The sequence below is a fragment of the Hypanus sabinus genome, chromosome 16, assembly GCF_030144855.1.
Source record: "Hypanus sabinus isolate sHypSab1 chromosome 16, sHypSab1.hap1, whole genome shotgun sequence".
NCBI classification, from domain to species: domain Eukaryota; kingdom Metazoa; phylum Chordata; class Chondrichthyes; order Myliobatiformes; family Dasyatidae; genus Hypanus; species Hypanus sabinus.
The window spans coordinates 57,172,120-57,195,350 of record NC_082721.1 but is presented as its reverse complement, the minus strand read 5'-3'; the positions used below and the strand labels follow the sequence as shown (position 1 = coordinate 57,195,350).

At 40.8% G+C, this 23,231-nt stretch overlaps 1 protein-coding gene across 1 annotated transcript in view; it reads left to right on the top strand.

Moving 5' to 3' along the window:
• Window positions 1-23,231, top strand: part of farsa (phenylalanyl-tRNA synthetase subunit alpha) — a 60,312-nt gene that overhangs the window by 23,568 nt on the left and 13,513 nt on the right. The window contains exons 8-11 of the mRNA XM_059991865.1: window positions 3,740-3,824; window positions 6,564-6,663; window positions 18,790-18,958; window positions 20,510-20,587. Coding sequence (XP_059847848.1) covers window positions 3,740-3,824; window positions 6,564-6,663; window positions 18,790-18,958; window positions 20,510-20,587 — 432 coding nt within the window. The remainder of the gene's footprint in view (window positions 1-3,739; window positions 3,825-6,563; window positions 6,664-18,789; window positions 18,959-20,509; window positions 20,588-23,231) is intronic.

Here is a 23,231-nt window from a genome sequence, read left to right as displayed (position 1 = left end):
TATATGTATAGCTGCACTGAATAAACGACTGTAAATATATACATACACAAAAAATCAAAATAAATAAGTTTGCTAATTACGATAAAAAAAACCATGGGAAAATATAAGTATTAGTCTCAGTAAAAAAGGAAAGACAGATATGGAAAATCAGTAAGTAAAACAACATATACTCGCAAGTGCAAAAAAAGAGTAAAGAAACAAATAGAAGATAACTAAAAAGGGAAGCGGGTTAGATAGCTTCCTACATAACACTGAGAGAATATAATGTATTGTTTAAAAAGAGCTGCGAAAAAACAGCAAAAGAGAAAATGGATGCAGTCTGCCTGCATATTTTGCATAGTTCGAGAGATAACAAGGCGCCAGTTACTTAGTCAAACAAATGATTAAAACTTCGTAAAACGAAGAAATCTTGTTATCAACAAAACGCCAATTACTTGATTGAACACCTGAAATTAAAACGTTTAACATAAAACAACTCAAAGCTGAATTTAAGGATGGAGACTTTGTAAAAGTTTCTTAGCTTCTTCAGGCTTCGTAAACCAAGAAACCTTATTATCAGAAGTAGTAACCTTGAGTTTACACAGATCTCCGAGAGAAAGGCGACAGCCAAGCTTAAAAAGATCAGACATGACCTCTTTAAAAGCCTGTCTGGCTCTTAGAACTTCCGGTGGATAATCTTGAATGATCTGAAACTGTTGATCACAAAATTGTAATATACGTTTCATCCTTGATTCACGAAGGATCTGTTCTTTAATCTGGTAGTCATAAAAGCGAATGATATTAGAGCAAGGTTTAGCAGTGTCCCAATTAGGAGGGGTAACTCGGTGAACGTGCTCAAATTTTGGTAATTCCGATAATATATCAGGGAATAAATCTTTTAGCATTTGAGCACAAAAATTGATAGGTTGATTACCCTCCAGTTTTTCAGGAAGTCCAAGAATTCTTATATTGCACCTTTGGTTCCTGGTCTCCAGATCTGTAAGTTTCTTCAGTAACGCGTCGTATTTTTTAAGTTGTTCCTTAGAGATTCTCTTGAAACCTTCGATATCCTTCTGCAACACCGGCAGAGATTCTTCGTGTAACTTAATTCAAATTTCGTGATCATTCACAGTCTGCTGTATACTTCCAAGTTTCCAATTAAGTGTTTTCAGTTCAGATTTAACCAGGTTGAAGGAATTCTGTAACAAATCAAACTTGGATTCCAAGTCATCCAGTTTATCCAATTTTTCGAGTTTCTCTGACATTTTTGATGGCTTTCTACTTATGGTGCTCTCACCGAGGTAGGTTTAAACAGCAAAGTAAGCGAATAATTTTGGAGCACGTAGCTAGTGCAACCTACTCCATTACAGCCACTGAAAGTCTCAATTAAAGTTGAGAATATGAAACACAATCACTTAGTTTGCAGGTCACTAACCCACTTGGATTAAGTAGATTGTAGCAGCTGGTTTAAAAGTGAAAGACTGGCTAAAGGTGTTTCTGGCCACCCAGCTTGGCATAGCAGAGTTCCATCCTTTGATTCAGTGTTCAATCCAAGAGTGGGAATCAGATGTACTGGCATCTGACCTTCAGTGTGTTACATACATCCGTGCTGACATAGAGTCAGATTCATTTCTTTATCACTTGTATATTGAAACATACAGTGAAATGCATTTTTTATGTTAACAACTAACACAATCTAAGGATGTGTTGGGGCAGCTCGCAAATGTCACCACCCATTTCTGGTTCCAACATAGCATGTGTGTTGCCTTTATGGCATTTGTTTAGTTTATAATATTTTCGCTTTAGTAATTCGTTTGTTAGCATTTTCTAGTTAAAGTTAAGATTGTTTAAAGTAAATTTATTGTCTGTGATATATCGCAGCATGCGATGACATCATACCCGGTTTCGCTGTGTCTTGTGGGGAAAATACCAGTTTGGAGAAACGGGAAGGAGGGAGCTCACATGTGCAGGATCAGTGCAAGAAAAGTTTTAGTTCAGAGTTCTCTTACACCTGAACAAGAACACTACAGCATGCCCACAATGTTCAACAAAAAACACAAGTAACAAAAATAACAACAGCAGCATGAGCAGCACTGGAACAACAGCAACAAAACAAAACAGGCCCAGTTCCTCCCATCCAAACATGCACACACAGACACTCCTCCAATCCTGTCCTCAGCTTCCAGTGGATCTGTGGACTGGCAGACAATGGGATGGGGCTGAAAAGTGTATCATAGTGGCGGTGTGGTTTGTGTGACGCTATTACAGCTTGAGTGTCTGGAGTTCAGCGTTCAATTCCGGTACCATTCTGTGAGGAGTGTACATCCTCCCTGTGGAATGTATGGGTTTTCCCTGGGTGCTCTGGTTTCCTCCCACAGTCCAAAGATGTACCAGGTAGGTTAACATGTCAATGTAAATTGTCCTGTTTTGGGTTTGTTGGGGGTTGCTGGGGCAGCATGGCTCAAAGGGCAGAAAGGGCCAATTTCATGCCATATCACTAAATAAAATTAACTAAATATAACTAATAGTCAGGTGCATGTTGTTTCGCTGTATAGCTGCAGTCTTGGCTGGTCTGTGGGTAGATCATTGTGTCTGCACTTGTAAAGTCAAAACATTGTGAGAAGTAATAAGACATTCAAGGGGGAATGGGGGTGTTGTGAAGCTGAGTCATCTTAAGTGTTGCCATATATTTCCATCTTCTGCACTTCACAGCCAGGTGGCACACCAGAGTTACTGTAGTAGGCCTTAGCAATTACAGCTGTATTTACCTCTTTATATTCTATGTTGCATATCTATCTGACTCTCTTTCTCAGTCTGACTGATGTCTCTGTCATCCTGGACTCCCCATTCATGCACTAACATTCCTGCAACTAAAGTGTAAATAATTGCAGTTATTTAGTTCATTGTAGAATGTTGTAGATGGCTCTATACTCTCTTAACAATGAATGCTGAGTAAACCACGTTGGATAGTTTGGGAAGTGTCAGACGTATAGTAGTGTACATGATAAATGTAGGTACTTTTCATTCTACCTTTTGTGTGTAATGCAACAAACATCTGCTGGGGTAAAAAGAAGCGTTTTGGGTCAAAACTCTGCATTAGTGTCTGACCTGGAATATTGACAGTGCCTTCCCCCCCCCCACCCCCCATGTATGCCACTCAACCTGCTGAGTTTCTCCAGCTTCTCTCATCCTTTCTCTTTTCCTCACCTGCCCATCACTTCCATCTGGTTTCTCTCCTTCCATTTCTTACATGGTCCACTGTCTTCTCCTATCAGATTCATTCTTTTTCATCCCTTTATCAATTCTGCCTGTTCCCTCCCTATCCCCTATCAGCTTGTAATTCTTCCCTCCCCCCACCCCCCCCTTCTTATTCTGGTTTCTGTCCCCTTCCTTTCTAGTCCTAATGATGGTTTTTAGCCTAAAATATCAACTCTTTATTCCCTTCCATAGATGCTGCCTGACTGAGTTCCTCCTGCATTTTGTATGTATTTTTCAAGGTTTCCAGCATCTGCTGAATTTCTTGTGTTGATGAGTTCCTCCAGCAGATTGTGTGTTGTTCCAGATTCCAGCACCTACATTCTCTGAGGTCTCCTTTACAGATATGATTTGACAAAACCAACCTCTTGATATAATTACTGTATCTAGATAGGAGTCACTAGATTGTGTCCGAGTGTTTTTGTATAAGAAAAAGCGTCAACAAATATCTTTTGAGACTACTCCCTATTAGCTATCAACTATGTTCTTCTCTTTCTGATCACAGAACCTGCCATTGCAACGGAGTTTCCAGTAGATTATCTTGAAAGGGTGAAGAAGGTCCACTCAGAGGGAGGGTATGGATCCCAAGGGTAAGTCTGTTCAAATTATTTAGTTTGAGAATTGTTTTCTGTGCCATCATATTGCATGTCTCCAACTTCTCAAATTATTTAGCATGTGTTATTATTTATTTCAAGATTCAAGAATGTTTAATATCATTTCCAGTGCGCAAGTAAAAAGGAGAACAAAATAATTGCTACTGCAGATCTGATGTATTACAAAAAATCAATAAGATAAAATTCACAATAAATGTAAATACACAGAATAGCTTATAGACATAGATTAGATTGAATATACATAAAGTACTGTTAGGCACAGAAGTGTATGTAAGGTGATTGACAGGAAACGATAAATTAGTGGTGGTGGGGGGGCTTGGTGTGCAGTTGATATGAAGGAAACTCTTATTTAAACTGGTGCAATAATTTGAAGAGCTTGGACATTATCAGTTAACGCCAGGGAATACAGAATATCTGCTCATTGGCCTTTTTCTTTTAGTGGTTTACTGGACATAAATTGGTTGCTGCAGTTCCCATGTTGCAACATTGATCTTGTCTGAAATGTGCCTGTAAAGTGATGTGGACAATTTTGAGAAAAATAAAGTTCTGTTAGCATCTATAAATAGTTGTCTTTTGCTTGAGAAACAGCTTAAGTTTGAAACTGTTGGATTAGGGTGTAGAATTGTATTTTTCTTGGCATTTAACTAGTATACTTGTATTTTTATATCAGCTATATATGTGTAATTGTTCAGTGAATTTTCCAGTAATTGTGATATAGCTGCATTTTTATTCTATAGGAGCTTCTTAGTTTTTCTGCAACAGGTATCACACCACTTAAATCTGGCTATTTTATAGATTAATTGTTACTACTGGAACGTGGTTATCTTACTAGTTGAAGCAAGGTTTTGTAGAAGTCGACCATGACCTCTTTGTTCTCTTTTTTTGTTCTTTGTTCTTATAACATTTAATAAAATGGTTGTAACCAACATGTTTTATGACTCATTCTTGACATCTAAACCTCTGCATTGCAAGAACACCAGTATCTCCTATCCAACAGAACTGAGCAGTGATACGATATGTCGGTTATCCCACAGCTATGTGTTTACAGCATTTCCTCTGTTTGAGTATCTCATACCTGTAGTAGCAAAGAAAAGTGCAACTTGTAAGTTAGATTTAGCAAGTTATAATAGTATCTTGGCAGTTGGATTTAGTGCCACTGGTAAATGCAATTTAAGAAAACCTTTCATTTGGACAATGACTTGAATTGTTCTGGGGATGATTGTGATAAGTGAAATTGGGGAATTGAAAGAGGATTGTGATTGGTGAACTTTTGCAAGAGTTATGAGTTAGAGAAGTTGTCACATGTAATCTTAAATGGATAATATTGTATTAGTGTTTTAAAAGAAAGTCCTTAAACTTATTCAGACACATCAAAACGGATGTGACGTATCCAAGCACTAAGGTCTTTGGGGGAAAAGAAACGACATCTTAGAAAAGTTTTTTATTTTAAAAAAATCTTAATATTTAAACGTTAAAAATATAAAAAAGTGTATATGAACTTAAAAGAAAACTCTAATGAGTTACTTTCAGAACTAACAGAATAATAATATAAAAAGAACGAACTCAGGATAAACCAAAAACGGACTTTTACCGTGTAAGAAATACGTGTAAGCCATCATGTTAAAAAAATCATCATTTTATAAAAGATCCAAATCTATAAACTAATTATTACATTAGTCAACCTGTAGTAAAAAAAATATTATTCTTCAAGGAATCTTTGAGCATCCACTGGAGATTTGAATAGTCGATTAAGTCCATCTTTAAGTAACTCTCAATTGTGCTGGAAATAACAGCATTTGCTTGTAGCCTTCCTGATGAATTTCCGACATAACCGATTTAAAAGCCATTCTTGCCCTTAAAACTTCAGGACTATAGTCTTCCAGAATATGGAATTTAAAATTTTGAAAGCTGATCATACTCTTTTTCTGGGCAGCCTGAATCAAACGTTCTTTGGTATGAGGATAATGGATCCGGAGAATTACTTGTCATGATTTCAAACCTGAAGCTGATTGAAAACAAGAAATGCGATGTGCACGGTCGATTATTGGAGGGGTATCCAGTACTTCTGAGCTGAAGACATCCATTAAAAATTTGGAGAAAAATACAGTAAGATCACCGTTCTCAAAATTTTCCGGAAGCCCAGTTATCCGGAGATTTTGTCTTTGAGAGCGGTTTTCAAGATCAGTGATTTTAGATTTATAACAATCAGAAGTCGAAGCTTGCTGTTGTTGCAGTTTCAATTATGCGATCTCTGACGAGCGGCATCTTCAAGAACTAAAATACTTGCTTCTTGTTGTTGTGAATCCAATGTGAGTGTTTGAAGTTTTGCGTCAAGTGTCTTTAAATTTTCTTCAAATGTAGAAAGCTTTGAGGTTAATTTATTCTCCAGTTTTTCAAGTCTGTCGTCCATAAGTTTCGCAGTTGCTTCCAAAGTTAACGGTTCTTTTATCTGTTTCAATTCCTTTGCTTTAGACATTTCAACGAGTTGAAAATGATTCAAACAGTTGAAAAAGATTTCATACATCTGAACCCCTTTAGAATAGGTATAAACAGGTCAATTAGGGGGTGCTTGTAGGTAGAAAAAAGTAAAAGGATTGGAATGAAGCCTAAAACCGCTTCACTCCGTAAGCACCATCTTGAGACTCCTGTCACATGTAATCTTGTACCTTTTATATCAATGTGCTATGGTAATGTTCAGTGTTTGTGTGTAATCAGGTACAGATATGATTGGAAGATTGAAGAAGCACAGAAGAACCTTCTGCGGACACACACGACAGCAGTCAGTGCACGAATGCTGTACAAACTTGCACAACAGGTGAGATGGTTTTGCCCTGTTATCCGCTGCTAAAGATCTGTGGCACAGGTGAGTGGCTGCTCTTCCCCAGAGTGAGTCCTCCTACTAAACTCATATTACAGCAGTAATTCGGATGAAATTTCGTATTTTCTCCCCATTCCACTTCTCTGTACGTTAAAGTATTGGTGAGCCTTTCTGTAAATTCAGTATAGGTTAATGATTAAATATAGGAACAAAGATTAAAATTAGCTTTATTTGTGACGTGCACATATAGTGAAATGCGTCATTTTGCATCAACTCAAATTAGTGAACCCACAAGTCAGGCCATGCTTCCAGTATCAACATCGCAAGCCCAAAACTCACACACCCTGACCTGTACATCTTGAATGTTGGGAGAAAACTGGTGTACTTGAAGGAATCCCACACGGTCATGAGGAGAACATACAAACTCCTTACAGGCAGTGGCGGGGATTGAGCTCCTATCTTATGGCAGACTGGTCTAAAGCATTTCACTAACTGCTGTGCTACCCTGAAATGTGTATTTCAGCTATCCACTACTTAAAACAAGTAGGTCATGAAGACATCACCTCCAGGTATGGTTGTAACCATCAAAGGAACAGACAGCACAGTGTGCCTTCATCTTAGCAGTACTCATTCCAAAGTATTAACGGTAGAGTCATACAGAAAAGGACAAGTGGGTCCTAATCACTGATCTTATCCATACTGGCCACAATGGCTGACTACTGTAATCCCATTTGCCTGCAATAGGCCTGAATCTCTTTAATCAAAGTTCAAATTAAATGTATCAAAATACACGTATGTGACCAGATTCATTTTCTTGTGGGCATAGTTAATAAATCCTTTACTGGGATAGTAATCATAATGGAATCAGGAGTCTGTGCCTCTATTAGGCATTAAATCAGTGCACAAAAGGCAAACTCCCAAAACAAAAAGAAAGTAATAAATAAGCAATAAATATCAAGGACATGAGATGAAGACCCCTTGAAAGTGAGTCCATAGGTTATGGGAACATTTCAGTTATGGGGCAGATGAAATTGAATAACTCCTTTGGCTCAAGAACCTAATGATGGAGGAGCAGTAAGTCTTTCTGAACCTGATGGTGTGAGTCCTGAGGCTCCTGTAAAATCTTAGTGATGACAGCAGCGAGAAGAAAGCATGTCCTGGATGGTTGGGGTCCTGAATGATGAATGCTGCTTTCCTGAGACAACATTTCGGGTTGATATGCTCACTGGTGGGGATAGTTTTACTTGTGATGGACTGGCTGTATCCACTACTTTTTGTAGTATTTTCCATTCAAGGACATTGGTATTTTCATACCAGGCTGTGATGCAGGCGGTCAATATATGGAAGATTGTCAGTAATTATTAATGTTATGCCAAATCTTTGCAAAAGTCCTAAGGAAGTCAAGGTGTTTCTTTGCTTTCATTGTAATTGCATTTGAGTGCTGGGCCCAGGACAAGTCCTCTGAAATAATAACACTGAAAAATTTAAAGTTGCTGACCTTCTATTCTCTGATGAGGACTGGCTCATAGACCTCTGGTTTCCTCCTCCTCAAGTCCGTAATCAGTTCCTTGGTCTTGCTGACTTTGAGTAAGAGGTTGTTGTTGTGGCACCACTCAGCCAGATTTTCAATCTCCCTCCTGTTTGCTGATTCTTCATCACTTTGAATTGGCCTATGCTAGTATCATCAGCAAGCTTGAATATGACTTTGGAGCTGTGCTTAGCCACGCAGTTGTAAGTATAAAGTGAATAGAGCAGGGAGCTCAGCACTGATGCACCTGTGCTGATGGAGATCATGGAGGAAATGTTGCCAGTCCAAACTGACTAGAATCTGCACATGAGGAAATCGAAGATCCAATTGCACAAGGAGGTATTGAGGCCAAGGTTTTGAAGACTATTGATTAGTTTTGAGGGAATGATGGTATTAGAATGTTGAGCTGTAGTCAATAAAGAGCATCTTCATGTATGCATACTTGTCCAGATGTTCCAAGGTTGAGTGAAGAGCCAATGAAATGGCATCTACTATGGATCTGTTGCTCCAGTATGCAAATTGGAGTGGATCTAAGTCCCTTCTCAGGGAGGAGTTGTTATGTTTTATCACTGAACTCTCAAAGCACTTCATTACTGTGGATGTAAGTGCTACTGGACAATAGTCATTGATGCAGGTTACCACATATTTCTTGAGCACCGGTATAATTGAAGCCTGCTTGAAACAGGTAACGATCTCAGTGAACACTCCAGTTAGTAGATCAGCAAAGGTTTTTGGTACTTAGCCAGAAACCCCATCTAGGCCAGATGCTTTTCGTGAGTTCACCCTCTTGAAGGCTGCTCACATGTCAGCTTCAGAGACAAATCATATGATCATTGGGGGCTGTGGGATTTCATGATGGTTCCTTCATGTTATAATGGTCAAAGTGAGCATAGAAGGCATTGAGCTCATCTGGAAGCGAAGCCCTATGTCACTTGATTTAACTTTATAAGAACTTTATAAGAGCCCTGCCACAACTGTTGAGCATCCTTTGTTGATTCAAGTTTTGTCCAGAATTGCCATTTGACCCATATAACCATACAACAATTACAGCATGGAAACAGGCCATCTGGGCCCTTCAAGTCCGTGCTGAACGCTTACTCTCACCTAATCCCACCGACCTGCACTCAGCCCATAACCGTCCATTCCTTTCCTGGCCATATACATATCCAATTTTACTTTAAATGACAATATTGAACCTGCCTCTACACCATTTCTACTGGAAGCTCGTTCCACACAGCTACCACTCTCTGAGTAAAGAAGTTCCCCCTCGTGTTACCCCTAAACTTTTGCTCCCTAACTCTCAACTCATGTCCTCTTGTTTGAATCTCCCCTGCTCTCAATGGAAAAAGCCTATCCACGTCAACTCTATCTATCCCCCTCATAATTGTAAATACCTCTATCAAGTCCCCCCTCAACCTTCTACGCTCCAAAGAATGAAGACCTAACTTGTTCAACCTTTCCCTGTAACTTAGGTGCTGAAACCCAGGTAACATTCTAGTAAATCTCCTCCATACTCTCTCTAATTTGTTGACATCTCTCCTGTAATTCGGTGACCAGAACTGCACACAATACAAATTTGGCCTCACCAATGCCTTGTACAATTTTAACTTTACATCCCAACTCCTATACTCAATGCTCTGATTTATAAAGGCCAGCATACCAAAAGCTTTCTTCACCACCCTATTCACATGAGATTCCACCTTCAGGGAACTATGCACCATTATTCCTAGATCACTCTATTCTACTGCATTCTTCAATGCCCTACCATTTACCATGTATGTCCTATTTGGATTATTCCTACCAAAATGTAGCAGCTCACACTTATCAGCATTAAACTCCATCTGCCATCATTCAGCCCACTCTTCTAACTGGCCTAAATTGCTCTGCAAGCTTTGAAAACCTACTTCATTATCCACAATGCCACCTACCTTAGTATCATCTGCATACTTACTAATCCAATTTACCACCCCATCATCCAGATCATTAATGTATATGACAAACAACATTGGACCCTGTACAAATCCCTGAGGCACACCACTAGTCACCAGCCTCCAACCTGACAAACAGTTGTCCACCACTACTCTGTGGCATCTCCCATCCAGCCACTGTTGAATCCATTTTGCTACTTCAATATTGAACCTTCTTAACTAACATTCCATGTTGAACCTTGTCAAAGGCCTTAATGAAGTCCATAAAGACAACATCCACGGATTTATTCTCGTCAACTTTCCTAGTAACCTCTTCAAAAAATTAAATAAGATTTGTCAAACATGACCATCCATGCACAAATCCATGTTGACTGTTCCTAATCAGACCCTCTCTATCCAGATAATTATATATACCATCTCTAAGAATACTTTCCATTAATTTACCCACCACTGATGTCAAACTGACAGGCCTATAATTGCTAGGTTTACTCTTAGAACCCTTTTTAAACAACAGAACAACATGAGCAATACGCCAATCCTCTGGCACCATCCCCGATTCTAATGACATTTGAAATATTTCTGTCAGAGCCCCTGCTATTTCTACACTAATTTCCCTCAAGGTCCTAGGGAATATCCTGTCAAGATCTGGAGATTTATCCACTTTTATATTCTCTAAAAGCGCCAGTACTTCCTCCTCTTTAACCATCATAGTTTCCATAACTTCCCTACTTGTTTCCCTTACCTTACACAATTCAATATCCTTCTCCTTAGTGAATACCAAAGAAAAGAAATTGTTCAAAATCTCCCCCATCTCTTCTGGCTCCACACATAGCTGTCCACTCTGATTCTCTAAGGGACCAATTTTATCCCTCACTATCCTTTAGCTATTAATATAGCTGTAGAAACTCTTTGGATTTATTTTCACCTTACTTGCCAAAGCAACCTCGTATCTTCTTTTAGCTTTTATAAGATTCTTTTTATATTCTTTATATTCCTTGAGCACCTCATTTACTCGAGCTTATATTTATTGTAGATATCTCTTTTTCCAAACCAAGTTTCCAATATCCCTTGAAAACCATGGCTCTCTCAAACTTTTAACCTTTCCTTTCAACCTAACAGGAACACAAAGATTCTGTACCCTCAAAATTTCACTCTTAAATTACCTCCATTTCTCTATTACATCCTTCCCATTAAACAAATTGTCCCAATCAACTCCTTGTAAATCCTTTTGGATCTCCTGAAAGTTAGCCTTTCTCCAATCAAAAATCTCAACCTTGGGTCCAGTCCTATCCTTCTCCATAATTATATTGAAACTAATGGCATTGTGATCACTGGACCCAAAGTGCTTCCCAACACATACCTCCGTCACCTGACCTTTCTCATTCCCTAACAGGAGACCCAACACTGCCCCTTCTCTAGTTGGTACCTCTATGTATTGCTGCAAAAAACTATCCTATACACATTTTACAAACTCCAAACCATCCAGCCCTTTTACAGTATGGGTTTCCCAGTCTATGTGTGGAAAATTAAAATCTCCCACAATCACAACCCTGTGCTTACTACAAATATCTGCTATCACCTTACAAATTTGCTCCCATGTGATGGCTTTCTGGAGATCATTCTTGGTCACCAGACATGAATGCCTCTGATCATGCCCTCAGGTTGTGGATCTCATGATTTATCCAGGGCTTCTGGTAGGGGTAGACTGAATAATTTTGTGGCAATACGCTCATTTACAACTGTTTTAATAAAGTCAGTGATAACCATAGTGTATTCATTCAGATCCACAGTTGATTCCTTGAGCACAGCCCAGTCCACTGACTTGAAGCAATCTAGTTGTGCTACTCTGCCTTCCAAAATGACCTAATTGTATGCTGCATCATTTAGACAATAAAATAAAAGAGCAGAATTATGCCATTTAGCCCATCAAGTCTGCTCCAGTATTTCATCAAGGCTTATCAGTTTCCCTCCCAGCCCCAATCTCCTGCCTTCTCCCTTCATCCCTTCATGCCCTGACTAATCAAGAATCTTTCAACCTCTCAAAAGGTTGAATCTTTCAACCCTTTAGTCCTGCTAAAGGGTTTCGGCCCAAAACATCGACTGTACTCTTTTCCTAGATGCTGCCTGGCCTGCTCAGTTCCTCCAGCATTTTGTGTGTGTGTTGCTCAGATTTCTGGCATTTGCAGATTTTCTCTTGTTTGTGATCTTTTAACCTCCAATTTAAATGTACCCAAATGACTTGGCCTCCACAGCCATTTGTGGCAACAAATTCCACAGATTCACCACACTCTGACTGAAGAAATTTATCCTCTCCTCATCTCTGTTCTAAATGGACGTCCCTCTTCTCTGAGGCTGTGTCCTCTGGTCTTAGACTCCTCCACCATTGGAAACATCCTCTCCACATCCACTCTATTAAAGCCTTTCATTGCTCGATAGGTTTCCTCATGTGAAAGCCTTTTCCATCCTGGAATAATTTTCGTGAACCTCCTCTGAAACCTCTCCAATATCAGCACATCCTTTCTTTCATAAGGGGTCCAAAACTGCTCACAGTACTCCTAGTGAGCCCTCACCAGTGCCTTATAAAGCTTCAACATTACATCCTTGCTTATATATTCTTGACCTCTCAAAGTGAATGCTAACAATGTATTCGCCTTCCTCACCACTATCTCAAACTGCAAATTAACCTTTAGGGAATCCTGCATGAGGACTACCTTGTCCCTTTGCAGCTCAGATTTTTGAATTTTCTCTCCATTTAGAAAATAGTCTACACCTTAATTTCTTCTACCAAAGTGTATGACCATACACTTGCCAACATTGTATTCCATCTGCCACCTCTTTGCCCATTCTCCTAGTCTGTCTAAGTCCTTCTGCAGACTCCCTGCTTCTTCAACACTACCTGCTTCTCCGCCTATCTTTGTATCAACCCCAAATTTGGCCACAAAGCCATCAATTCCATCAGCCAAATCATTGACATATAAAAAGAAGCATTCCCAGCTCCAACCCATGCAGAACACCAGTAGTCACTGGAAGTCAACAGAATAGGCTCCCTTTATTCCCACTCTTTGCCTCCTGCCAATCAGCCAATCCCCTATCCATGCTGTTATCTTTCCCGTATTACCATGGCCCTTATTCTGTTCATCAGCCTCATGTGCAGCACTTTGTCAAAGGCCTTCTGAAAATCCAAATAAACAACATTCACTGACTCTCCTTTGTCTGTACTGCCTGATATTTCCTCAAATAATTCCAACAGACTTACCGTGAAAGATTTTGTCTTCAGAAAACCATGCCGAGTTTGACCTATTTTATCATGTGTGTCCAAATACCTTGAGCCCTCGTTCCTAACAACTGACTCCCAACCACTGGGTCAGGCTGACTGGCCAATAATTTTCTTTCTTTCAGTCTCTGTCTTGAAGAATGGAGTAGTATTTGTAATTTTCCAGTCTTCTGAAACCATATTAGAATCTATTGATTCTTGAAAGATCAGTACTAATGCTGCCACAATCTCTTTCAGAACCCTAGGGTGTAGACCGTCTGTTCCAGGTGACTTGCCTACCTTCAGAACTTTCACAAGCACCTTCTTCTTAGTTATGGCAACCTGATTCACTTCTGCTCCTGACTTCTTGAACTTCTGGCATATTGTTGGTGTCTTCTATAGTGAAGACTGATGCAAAATATTTATTCAGTTTCCTTGTCCCCTATTCCTACCACTCCAGCATTGTGTTCCAGTGGTACACTCACCTTTTTGTTGTCCTAATCTCTGGAACTTTGCTCTATAGCCTTTTGAGTTATAGAGAAGTGGTGTTCCACAGGAGGATGGTGTGGGACTGTCTTTTATGCCGTATATCAATTATTTAGATGATGGAATAGACTACTTTGTTGCCAAGTTTGCAGATGATATGGAGATTGGTGGAGGGGCAGGTAGTGTTAAGAAAACAGGCTGCAGAAGGACTTTTTTTTATCCACCTTGATATTGCTTGCTAGCTTGCAATATTTCATCTTTAACCTCCTAATGATCCATTTAGTTGCTTTCTGTAGGTTTCTAAAGGCTTTCCAATCCTCTGTCTTCCGGCTAACTTTTTCTTTGTGATGTGCCCTCTCCTTTTTACTTTTTTGCTTTGACTTCCCTTGTCAGCCATTGTTTTACTATTTTGCCATTTGAGTCCTTCTTTATATGGTTTCCCATTGTGGGGGAGTCTAGGACAAGAGGACATAGCATCGGGATAGAGGTGTGTCCATTTAAAACAGAGATATGGAGAAATTTCTTTAGCCAGAGGGTGATGAATTTGTTACCACAGGCAGTGGTGGAGGCCAGGTCATTGGGTGTATTTAAGACAGAGATTGATAGGTTCGTGATTGGACATGTCATCAAAGATTACAGGGAAAATGTTGGGGAGTGAGGCTGAGGAGGGGAAAAGAAAAGGATCAGACATGATTGAATGGCAGAGCAGACTGGATGAGCCAAATGGCTTAATTCTGCCCCTGTGTCTTATGGTCTTATTACTACCTCTGCAGGTTTATTTTCCAGCACGTTGAAATCTACTCTCACCTCCTTTTTACTCTTTATATGTCTGGGAAAAAAAAGCTTCCTGTATCCTCTTTGAAATCATTGGCTATCATATTGCTCAAAGTTCAAAGTAAATTTATTATCAATGTATGTATATGTCATCACTTATTATTTTGTAGGCATTCACAGAAATATTAAAAAATACAATAGTATCAATGAAAATGTACACACAAGGACTGACAAACAACCAATGAAACAGTGCAAGCACCAAAAAAAAACCCACATAATAAGGAAATAAATAATATTGAGAACAGGAGTTGTAGTGTCCTTGAACATGAATCCATAGGCTGTGGCAACACACGCAATGCTGGAGGAACTTAGCAGGCCAGCAGCATCTAAGAAATAGGTAAACAGTCGATACTTTGAGCTGAAATTCTTCATCAACTGTTTACTCTTTTCCACAGATGCTGCTTGTTTGCTGAGTTCCTTCAGCATTTTGTGTGTGTTGCTTTGAATTCCAGCATCTGCAGATTTTCTCTTGTAGCTATAGGTTTTGGAATCAGTTCACCTTTAAATCTCTCCCCCTCTCACCCTAATCCTGTGCCCTCCAGTAATGACTATCTCTGCTCTGGAAAAATCTTAGCTATATATTCTATTTATGTATTTCATAATTGTGTATAACTCTATATAAAGTCCCTTTCTACGCAGTCTAAGTTCTAGTGAGAATAAACCCAGGCTCTCCAAACAATCCATACAAGTAAAGCCTTCCATTCTAATGAACATCTTGGCGAATATCTACTGTACTCTCTATACACCCATCCTGTAGCGTGGTAATCAGAACTGTAGGTGATCTAACCAACGTTTTGTACCACAGACTCATGTTATGGACACCCAAACACATGATAGAGTTCCCATGAGTATTATTATATTCAAATGAGAATCTGACTTTGGCAAGCTGGGGGGTGGTAAGAGGGTTCTATTTCCACGTAACCTCCCTACAGTCAACAGACTCCTTTGAAGTCCGGCTGCTAGTTTCATTGTGGGAAGCCACTTAAAGAGAGTTGATTTGAAACCTAACAAATAATCACATCCATTCATTCTCTGTTAAACACTGTAGCAGACACAAACTCACTGATGCTTTAAGTCAGTGGAAACTAGCCATTGAGCATGGGACATCCTCATTTTGTTTCACTGTGCCTAGAATAAATACGTTGAAAGAAAATAAATAAATAGTCATGTAAGTTGGCCCTCAACACCATTTGCTACAGTACTGTGTTTCCATGGTTAATGTATTGAGTGATTTTGTGTATTTTTTAACTTGTGTACGAAATCGATTTATGGATTCTAAAAACAGTGCCTGCTTGTAACCTGTATACACTTCGAGAATAGAAAACTGAGAAGTGATTTAATTGAACTGTAAATTCCGAGGAGGGTCAACAGGTGAGAGTGTTTTCCCCACTGGGGTAACCTGGAACTAGTAGGCATAATTTGAGAAGGGTTACTGTTTAAGACAAGTGAGGTGGAAGATGGTGAACCTTTGGGATTCTATCACAGGGAGTGGGAGAAGCAGAATTGCTGAATATATGCAAGGTGGAAATTGATGGACATTTGAAATACAAGGGAGCCAGTGGTGCATGGAAAGGTGAGAAAGCATGTACTATGGAAAGCCGAGAGAAAATCTCCAAATACTGGAAATCCAGGCAACACATACAAAGTGCTGGAGGAACTCAGGAGGCTAGCAGCATCTATGGAAAAGAGTAAACAATTGATCTTTTGAGCCGAGACCCCTCATCAGGACAGGGGGGAGAGAAAAGATGAGATGTTCGAGCAAGAAGGTGGGGGAAGGGGAGGAAGAAGTGCAAAGTGATAGGTGAAACTGGGAGAGGGCAAAGGGTAAAGTAAAGAGCAGGGAAACCGATAGGTGAAAGAGATAAAGGGCTGGAGAAGGGAGAATCTGATAGGAAAGAGAAGACCATGGAAGAAAGGGAAGAGGCAGGAGCTTCAAAGGGAGGTGATGGGCAGGTAAGGAGATGTGGTCAGAGCAAGTTTGGATCGACCTTGATTTTACTTAGTGGCACAGCAGGCTTAAGGGAGCAATTGGCTTTGCCCTACTCCTGTACATGCCATCACAAAGAAGGCATGACAGCGCCTCTATTTTCTTAGAAGGTTGCGTAGTTTCAGCACGTTGTCTAAAACTTTGACAAACTTCTATCTCTGCATAATGGGGAGTATCATAACAGGTTGTATCACAGCCTGGTATGGAAATACCAATGCCCAGGAACATAAAAATCTACAGAAAGTGGTGGATGCAACCCAGTCTATCACAGGCAACACCCTCCCCATAATTGAGCACATTTACATGGAGTACTGCCACAAGAAAATGGCACTCGTCAAAGGATGCCCACCTCTCATACTGTCTTCTCACTACTGTCATCAGGTAAGAGGTTCAAAGGTTCATTTAGTATCGAAGTGTGCAACTCTGAAATTCTTCTTCTCCAGGTGGCAATGAAACCAAGGAAGAAAAATACAGCAGCACAACCATCAAACCCAAAATCCCTCCTCTTTCCACAAAAAAATAAAAACGGAACAGACAGATTGACCCATAAATCCCCCTCCCTTGCACACAACAAGATGAAAAAGATCAGATGAAAAACAGAATACAAAAAGCTATTCAGACTGGGAAAAAAATCTATAGTCCCAGTCCATATCCAAAATGCAGAAAACCTGGATAACATTCTTCATCTCTGTAGCAGAGCGATCCGCCAGTGATTTTAAAAAAGCAGGCAGCCAGTGCTCACCTTCCGCAATCTCTGATGTTTCAATCTCTCTGGTGGTTTTAATTGGCAAACAATGGAAGCTTTAATTATTGAAATGGAGTCGAGCATCATTGTGAGGTTCCTGCACGCTGATTCTGCCTCCCTGAATCCTCTCGGAGACTGCAGTGTTCTTGGTCATACTTATTTATTCAGCTAAGATGTGGGAGAGGACATATTACACTATAGTGAAATAGTTCAGTGTTCAGTAGGATCCACTTGCCACCTTCCAAATGCCAGCTAGGTTTTAATATTGAGTGACTTGATAATGATGTGGAGTTTCAGGGAAAAATGATTAAAGATAGGGTATAAATGTTCTTTTATGGGGTGTAGTGGGCATTGGAGTTACCAGCTCTTGACACAGTTGCTTAATGGACTGAGTGCCAGGATTTCTGGATCTCACACAGCTGTGACTAGCTTGAATTGTTTCTACCCATAATGCCAATGTTCAGTGAGCCAGTATAGGCCGGAGCAGCATCTGATAAGGATGTGGTGAGATGTATGTTTATGATCAGAATCACTAACGTATATCGTGATATTTGTTTTGTGGCAGTAGTACAGTACAACACATAAACTGCACTATAAATTATAATAAGAAATGTATAAAAAATACATAAATAGTGCAAGTAGAAAGCAAAAATAGTGAACTGGTGTTCATGGGTTCATTATCTGCTCAGAAGTCTGATGGCAAGGGGAAGAAACTGTTTCTAAAAGTTTGAGTGTCACTTCAGACCCCTGTGCCTCCTCCCTGGTAATAGCAATGAGAAGAGGGCATGTCCTGGAAGGTGAGGGTCCTTAATGATGGATGCTGCCTTCTTGAGTCTTTGCCTTTTGAATAATGGGGAAGCTGGTACCCATGATGGAGCTGGCTGAGTTTACAACCCTCCGAGGTTTTTTCTGCAGTAGTGCAATGAGTTAGAATTTCTACACCTGAAGAAATTTGCTAGAGCCTTTGTTGACATATCAATTCTTAAATTCCTAAAATATAGCAGTTCATGCCAAATGCTACCAAATCAGTAAGAAAGTTAAGTGACTTCCACCCCTGCCGAACACCACTTGTTTGGATGTACTTTGGAAGGTCTGCGGGAAGATAAGGTTTATCAGGTGTTTCTGGCTCTGTCTGTCAGGTTGGATAGGAGGAAAGGAAGATACAAGTCATCAAATCAATTAAAATGTACAATTTCTCCATTTAAACTTTTAATTTATCTCCAAGCAGTTCTGCAGTTTTCCCAGTTCAGTAGAATTGCCTGTGCATAACTTAAATCTGAACTATGTCTAAAGCACAGTTCACATTTTCTGTCCAGCTGAACAACTGCAATAATGCTAATGTTCTTTTTCCTCTTCATGCAGGAAGCCTTCACACCAGTGAAGTATTTCTCCATTGATCGTGTCTTCCGTAATGAAACGCTGGATGCCACTCACTTAGCCGAGTTTCACCAGATTGAAGGGGTAGTGGCAGATTATGATCTCACCCTGGGTGACCTGATGGGAGTTCTTCAGCAGTTCTTCACCAAACTAGGTGAGAATGCATCTCTGGTTCTTCTCTGCTCTCTATCAACAGGTGGCTATGGAAGCCAAGGGAATGGTATATTTAAAGCAGTTTGATTTATTTTTAAATGTTGTTATTTAGAGATACAGCTCGGAGAATGAGCCCTTCTGGTCCTTTGAGTCACACCACTCCACAACCCCAATTTAACCCTAACCAAATCACTGGACAATTTACAATGACCATTTAACCTATCCTGTGCATCTTCGGACTCTGAGAGGAAACTTGAGGACCCGGAGTAAGCCCATACATTCCATGAGGAGGACATACGTAGCCTCCTTACTGAGGATGCCATGATTGATTCTGACATGCCGAGCTGTAATAGTGTTGTGATAACTACTATGCTGACAAAGGTTGTGGGCAGAAGGCAGAAGAATGGGGTTGAGCGGGGTAATAAATCAGCCATGATTGAATGGTGTAACAGACTTGATTAGCTTAATTCTGCTCCTATGTTTTATGATTGTAAGGTCTCTTCTGTGTCAAGAAAATAATCATTGTTGCTCATCTGTGAGAACCTTGGAATCGTAGCACAGGTCTTTTGGGATTGAGGCTTGGCAGGATAGAAGTTGGGCCAGTTTGGCTTACATTGTCTAGAGCCAGTATCACATTCTCAATGCAAGGAGTCAGCATTTAGAACTGATATAAGCTGAAGGGAATCTGGAATTTTCTATGTAGGCTGGCTGTAGACCTCAGTCATTGAATATACTCAGTAGATGCTTTGGGAGGATATTAAGGGAAACATGATACACAAAAGGAGTGCTGAAATGTAAGGTATATCAGCCTGCTTCAATGTAATGTAATCTTCTGGCTGTGCCAAGAACTTAAATGAGGTAAATGTTCCTTCCTGTTTGAGCTAATTTGCCTTTGAATGCAAAGACTTTTATAATCTTCAAGCTTATTGAGTAATTCCTCATGGTCAAGATGATCTGTTCCAACCCTGGTTTTGTCATTTCTGAGGTGATTAATGAGTCCAATGTGAGATTTTTCCATGGATGTGACTAGAGGTGGCATAAAGGTAACACACACAAATTGCTAGAAGAACACAGCAGGTGAGGTTGAAGAGTCCCGGTGAAGGGTCTCTGCTTGAAACATCGACTGGAGTGGTAGGTAGTTTAAAACAAACAGCCCAGAAACAGGCTCCTTGGCCCACAATGTCTGTGCTGTTCATGATGCCAAATGAAACTAATTCCAACAAGAGTAAATATACTTAAAATTTTAACTTTCAGAGGTGGAAATTGAGCAAACTGGCAAAATTCAGGTGCTCTGAGTTATGAGTCCAGTAACAGAATCCCAAAACTATAAGTGGTGGGTCTCTTTTAACTTGCTTTTTTTACCCTCCCACTGAAGATCTGGATTTAGTGATGCACGAAGATTACAATTCTAACTCCCATGCAGGGTCAGCTGAAATTTCAACCATTCCTTGTCATCTGCTAATTGTGCTTTATCCACATAGTTCTCCAGAAAATTGTTTTGTTTTGCTCAAGAATTCTATTAAGATCTGAAATAAATGCTCTTATTTGACAGGTATAACCAAACTGCGTTATAAGCCTGCTTTCAACCCTTACACAGAGCCAAGTATGGAGATCTTCAGCTATCATGAAGGTACAATTGAATTAAGAACTGGAGATTAACACTGTTGAAGGCATGATGCAGTTGTCATGTTAACGGGTTTAAACAGGTAGAGAATGAGCCCTATTCCTAGAGTACTCTTCACTAACCTTTTCATTAAAATCTAAGTGCCTCCATTTCATTTTTTATTTCAAAGTCTACATCTCTCTTGCATAAAGTCAAATTAATGTAGCTCTTTTTAGAGCCATGGCGTCATAGAAACAGGCCCAATGGTCCATCTAGTCCATGCCAAACTATTAGTCCGCCTAGTCCCGTTGATTTGCACCCAGACCATAGCCCACCATACCCCTCCCATCTGTATCCCTGTCCAAATTTCTCATAAATGATGAAATTGAACCCATATCCACCACTTCTGCTGCCAGCTCATTCCACACTCTCACCACCCTCTGAGTGAAGAAATTTCCCTCATGTTCCCTTAAACTTTCACCCTTAACCCATGACGTCTCGTTTTGGACCCTCTGAGGACCCCAGGTGCTCACGTTCAATTGACTTTCTCCTGCTGCTGCTTCCACTGTGTTCTATGCACTATGCTTTACTCCATGAGGAGGTACTTGGTGTCCCCATCCCAGTCACTTCCACAACTCTGGTATTCACTTCCCGCCGCCTATAATGGACCTGTCTGCTACCTTATCCTCCTCCGAATCCATGCTTTCAATTGCCAGTTCTTTGACTTTCTCATGTCCCACACGGATCAAAAGGTCACACGTCTACAGACCACAGAACCTGCTGTCTCCAATACCGGCGGGCCTGGACGTCTCCAGACTGCGATCCCTGTTGCTGACCTTAACGGTTCTAACAATCCAGAGCAGATTCTAAACTCGGACTCCACTGATATCAATGTGGGTTCCAATGACCTTGGACACCTCCAAAGTGCTGATTGTGCAACCTTCACTAGGTCTTCACTTGCTGCCACTGGAACCCCCGTTTCCCCTTCCCCCACCACTGCTCCGCAATCCTGTCTCGCTCAGGTCCCACCGCCAGCTCTTGAGTCCTCAGAGGCTCCTTCCTCTGACCCCACCATCCTTGAACACCTCAAACCTCCCTTCTCCTCAGACACTACTAACTCCCTTCCCCCTCCCCTTTGATCCCAGTTTATCCATGCCAGGTCTTCACTATTCCCTCTGACCTTCCCCTCTCTGAGGCAGAATGTTCTGTCCTCAGTAAGGGCCTCAATTTTGTATCACTGCGCCCACACCTCAGTGAGTTCTGTGCCTGCCATGATGCTGAGCTTTTCTTCCACCGTCTCAGTCTCCAAGCCTACAACTTCAGCAAGGACTCTCCACCCTGTACCAATGGCTCTCCTGTCTTCAACCTCCTCCTCTTCCTGGACACTCCACCATTGTCTTCTGGCTGCTCAGGACCTTATCATTGTCAACCGCTGACGAGATATCAACCATCTCGACTTCAAAACTCCTCGCTCCAATTCTAACCTCACCCCTTCCAAAAGCTCCACTCTCCACTCCCTCTGCACTAATCTGAGCCTCACCACCAAACCCACAGATAAAAGGGAGTTCTGTAGTTGGCAAACTGACCTCTACATTGCTGAGGCCCAGCGGCAACTCTCAGACACTTCCTCTTACTTACCCTACAAACAGGATTCTATTAAAGAGCACCAGGCCATTGTCTCCCACACCATCACTGACCTTATTAGCTCTGGGGACCTCCCATCCACTGCCATTAACCTCATAGCTCCTACACTCTGCACTTCCCTTTTCTACCTCCTATCCAAGATCCACAAACCCGCTTGTCCAGATAGACCCATTGTTTCAACTTTGTTCCAGCCCCACTGAATTCATATTTGCATACCTTGACTCTGTCTGATCCCCCCCGCCCCCAGTTTAGACCCTTCCTGCTTACATCTGTGAAACTTCATGCTCTCTGGATCTTTTCAATAATTTCAAGTTCACTGGCCCTAATCATCTTATTTTCAGTCTTGATGTCCAGTCCCTATACACCCTATACACATCCATTCCCCACCAGGAAGGCCTCAAAGGTCTCTGTTTCTTTCTGGACACCAGACCCAACCAGTTCCCCTCCACTGCCACTCTCCTGCATCTAGCGGAACTTATCCTCACTCAATAATTTCTTCTTGGCTCTCCCCACTTCCATCAAACAAAAGATCTAGCCATGTGTACTCGCAGAGGTCCCAGCTGTGCCTGTCTATTTGTTGGCTTTGTGGAAGTCTATGTTACAAGCCTACACTGGAGTCTGCCGCCCACTTTTCTTACGCTACATTGACGACTGCATTGGTGCTGTTTCCTGCACCCATGCTAAGCTTGTTGGCTTCATCAACTGTGCCACCAACTTCCACCCTGGCCTCAAAATTATCTGGTCTATTTCTGAATTCTCCCTCCCCTTTCTCAATTTCACTGTCTTTGTTCTGGAGACATTTTGTCTACTGATGTCTATTATAAACCCACGGACTGTCACAGCTACCTGTACTATACCTCTTCCAACCCTGTTACTTGTAAAAACACCATCCCCTTCTGTCAATTCCTCTGACTCCGCCACATCTGCTCTTGGGCTGAGGCTTTTCATTTCAGAATAAAGGAGGTCTCCTTTTTCAAATAAAAGGTCTTCCCTTCTTCCACCATCAATGCTGCATTCAACTGCACCT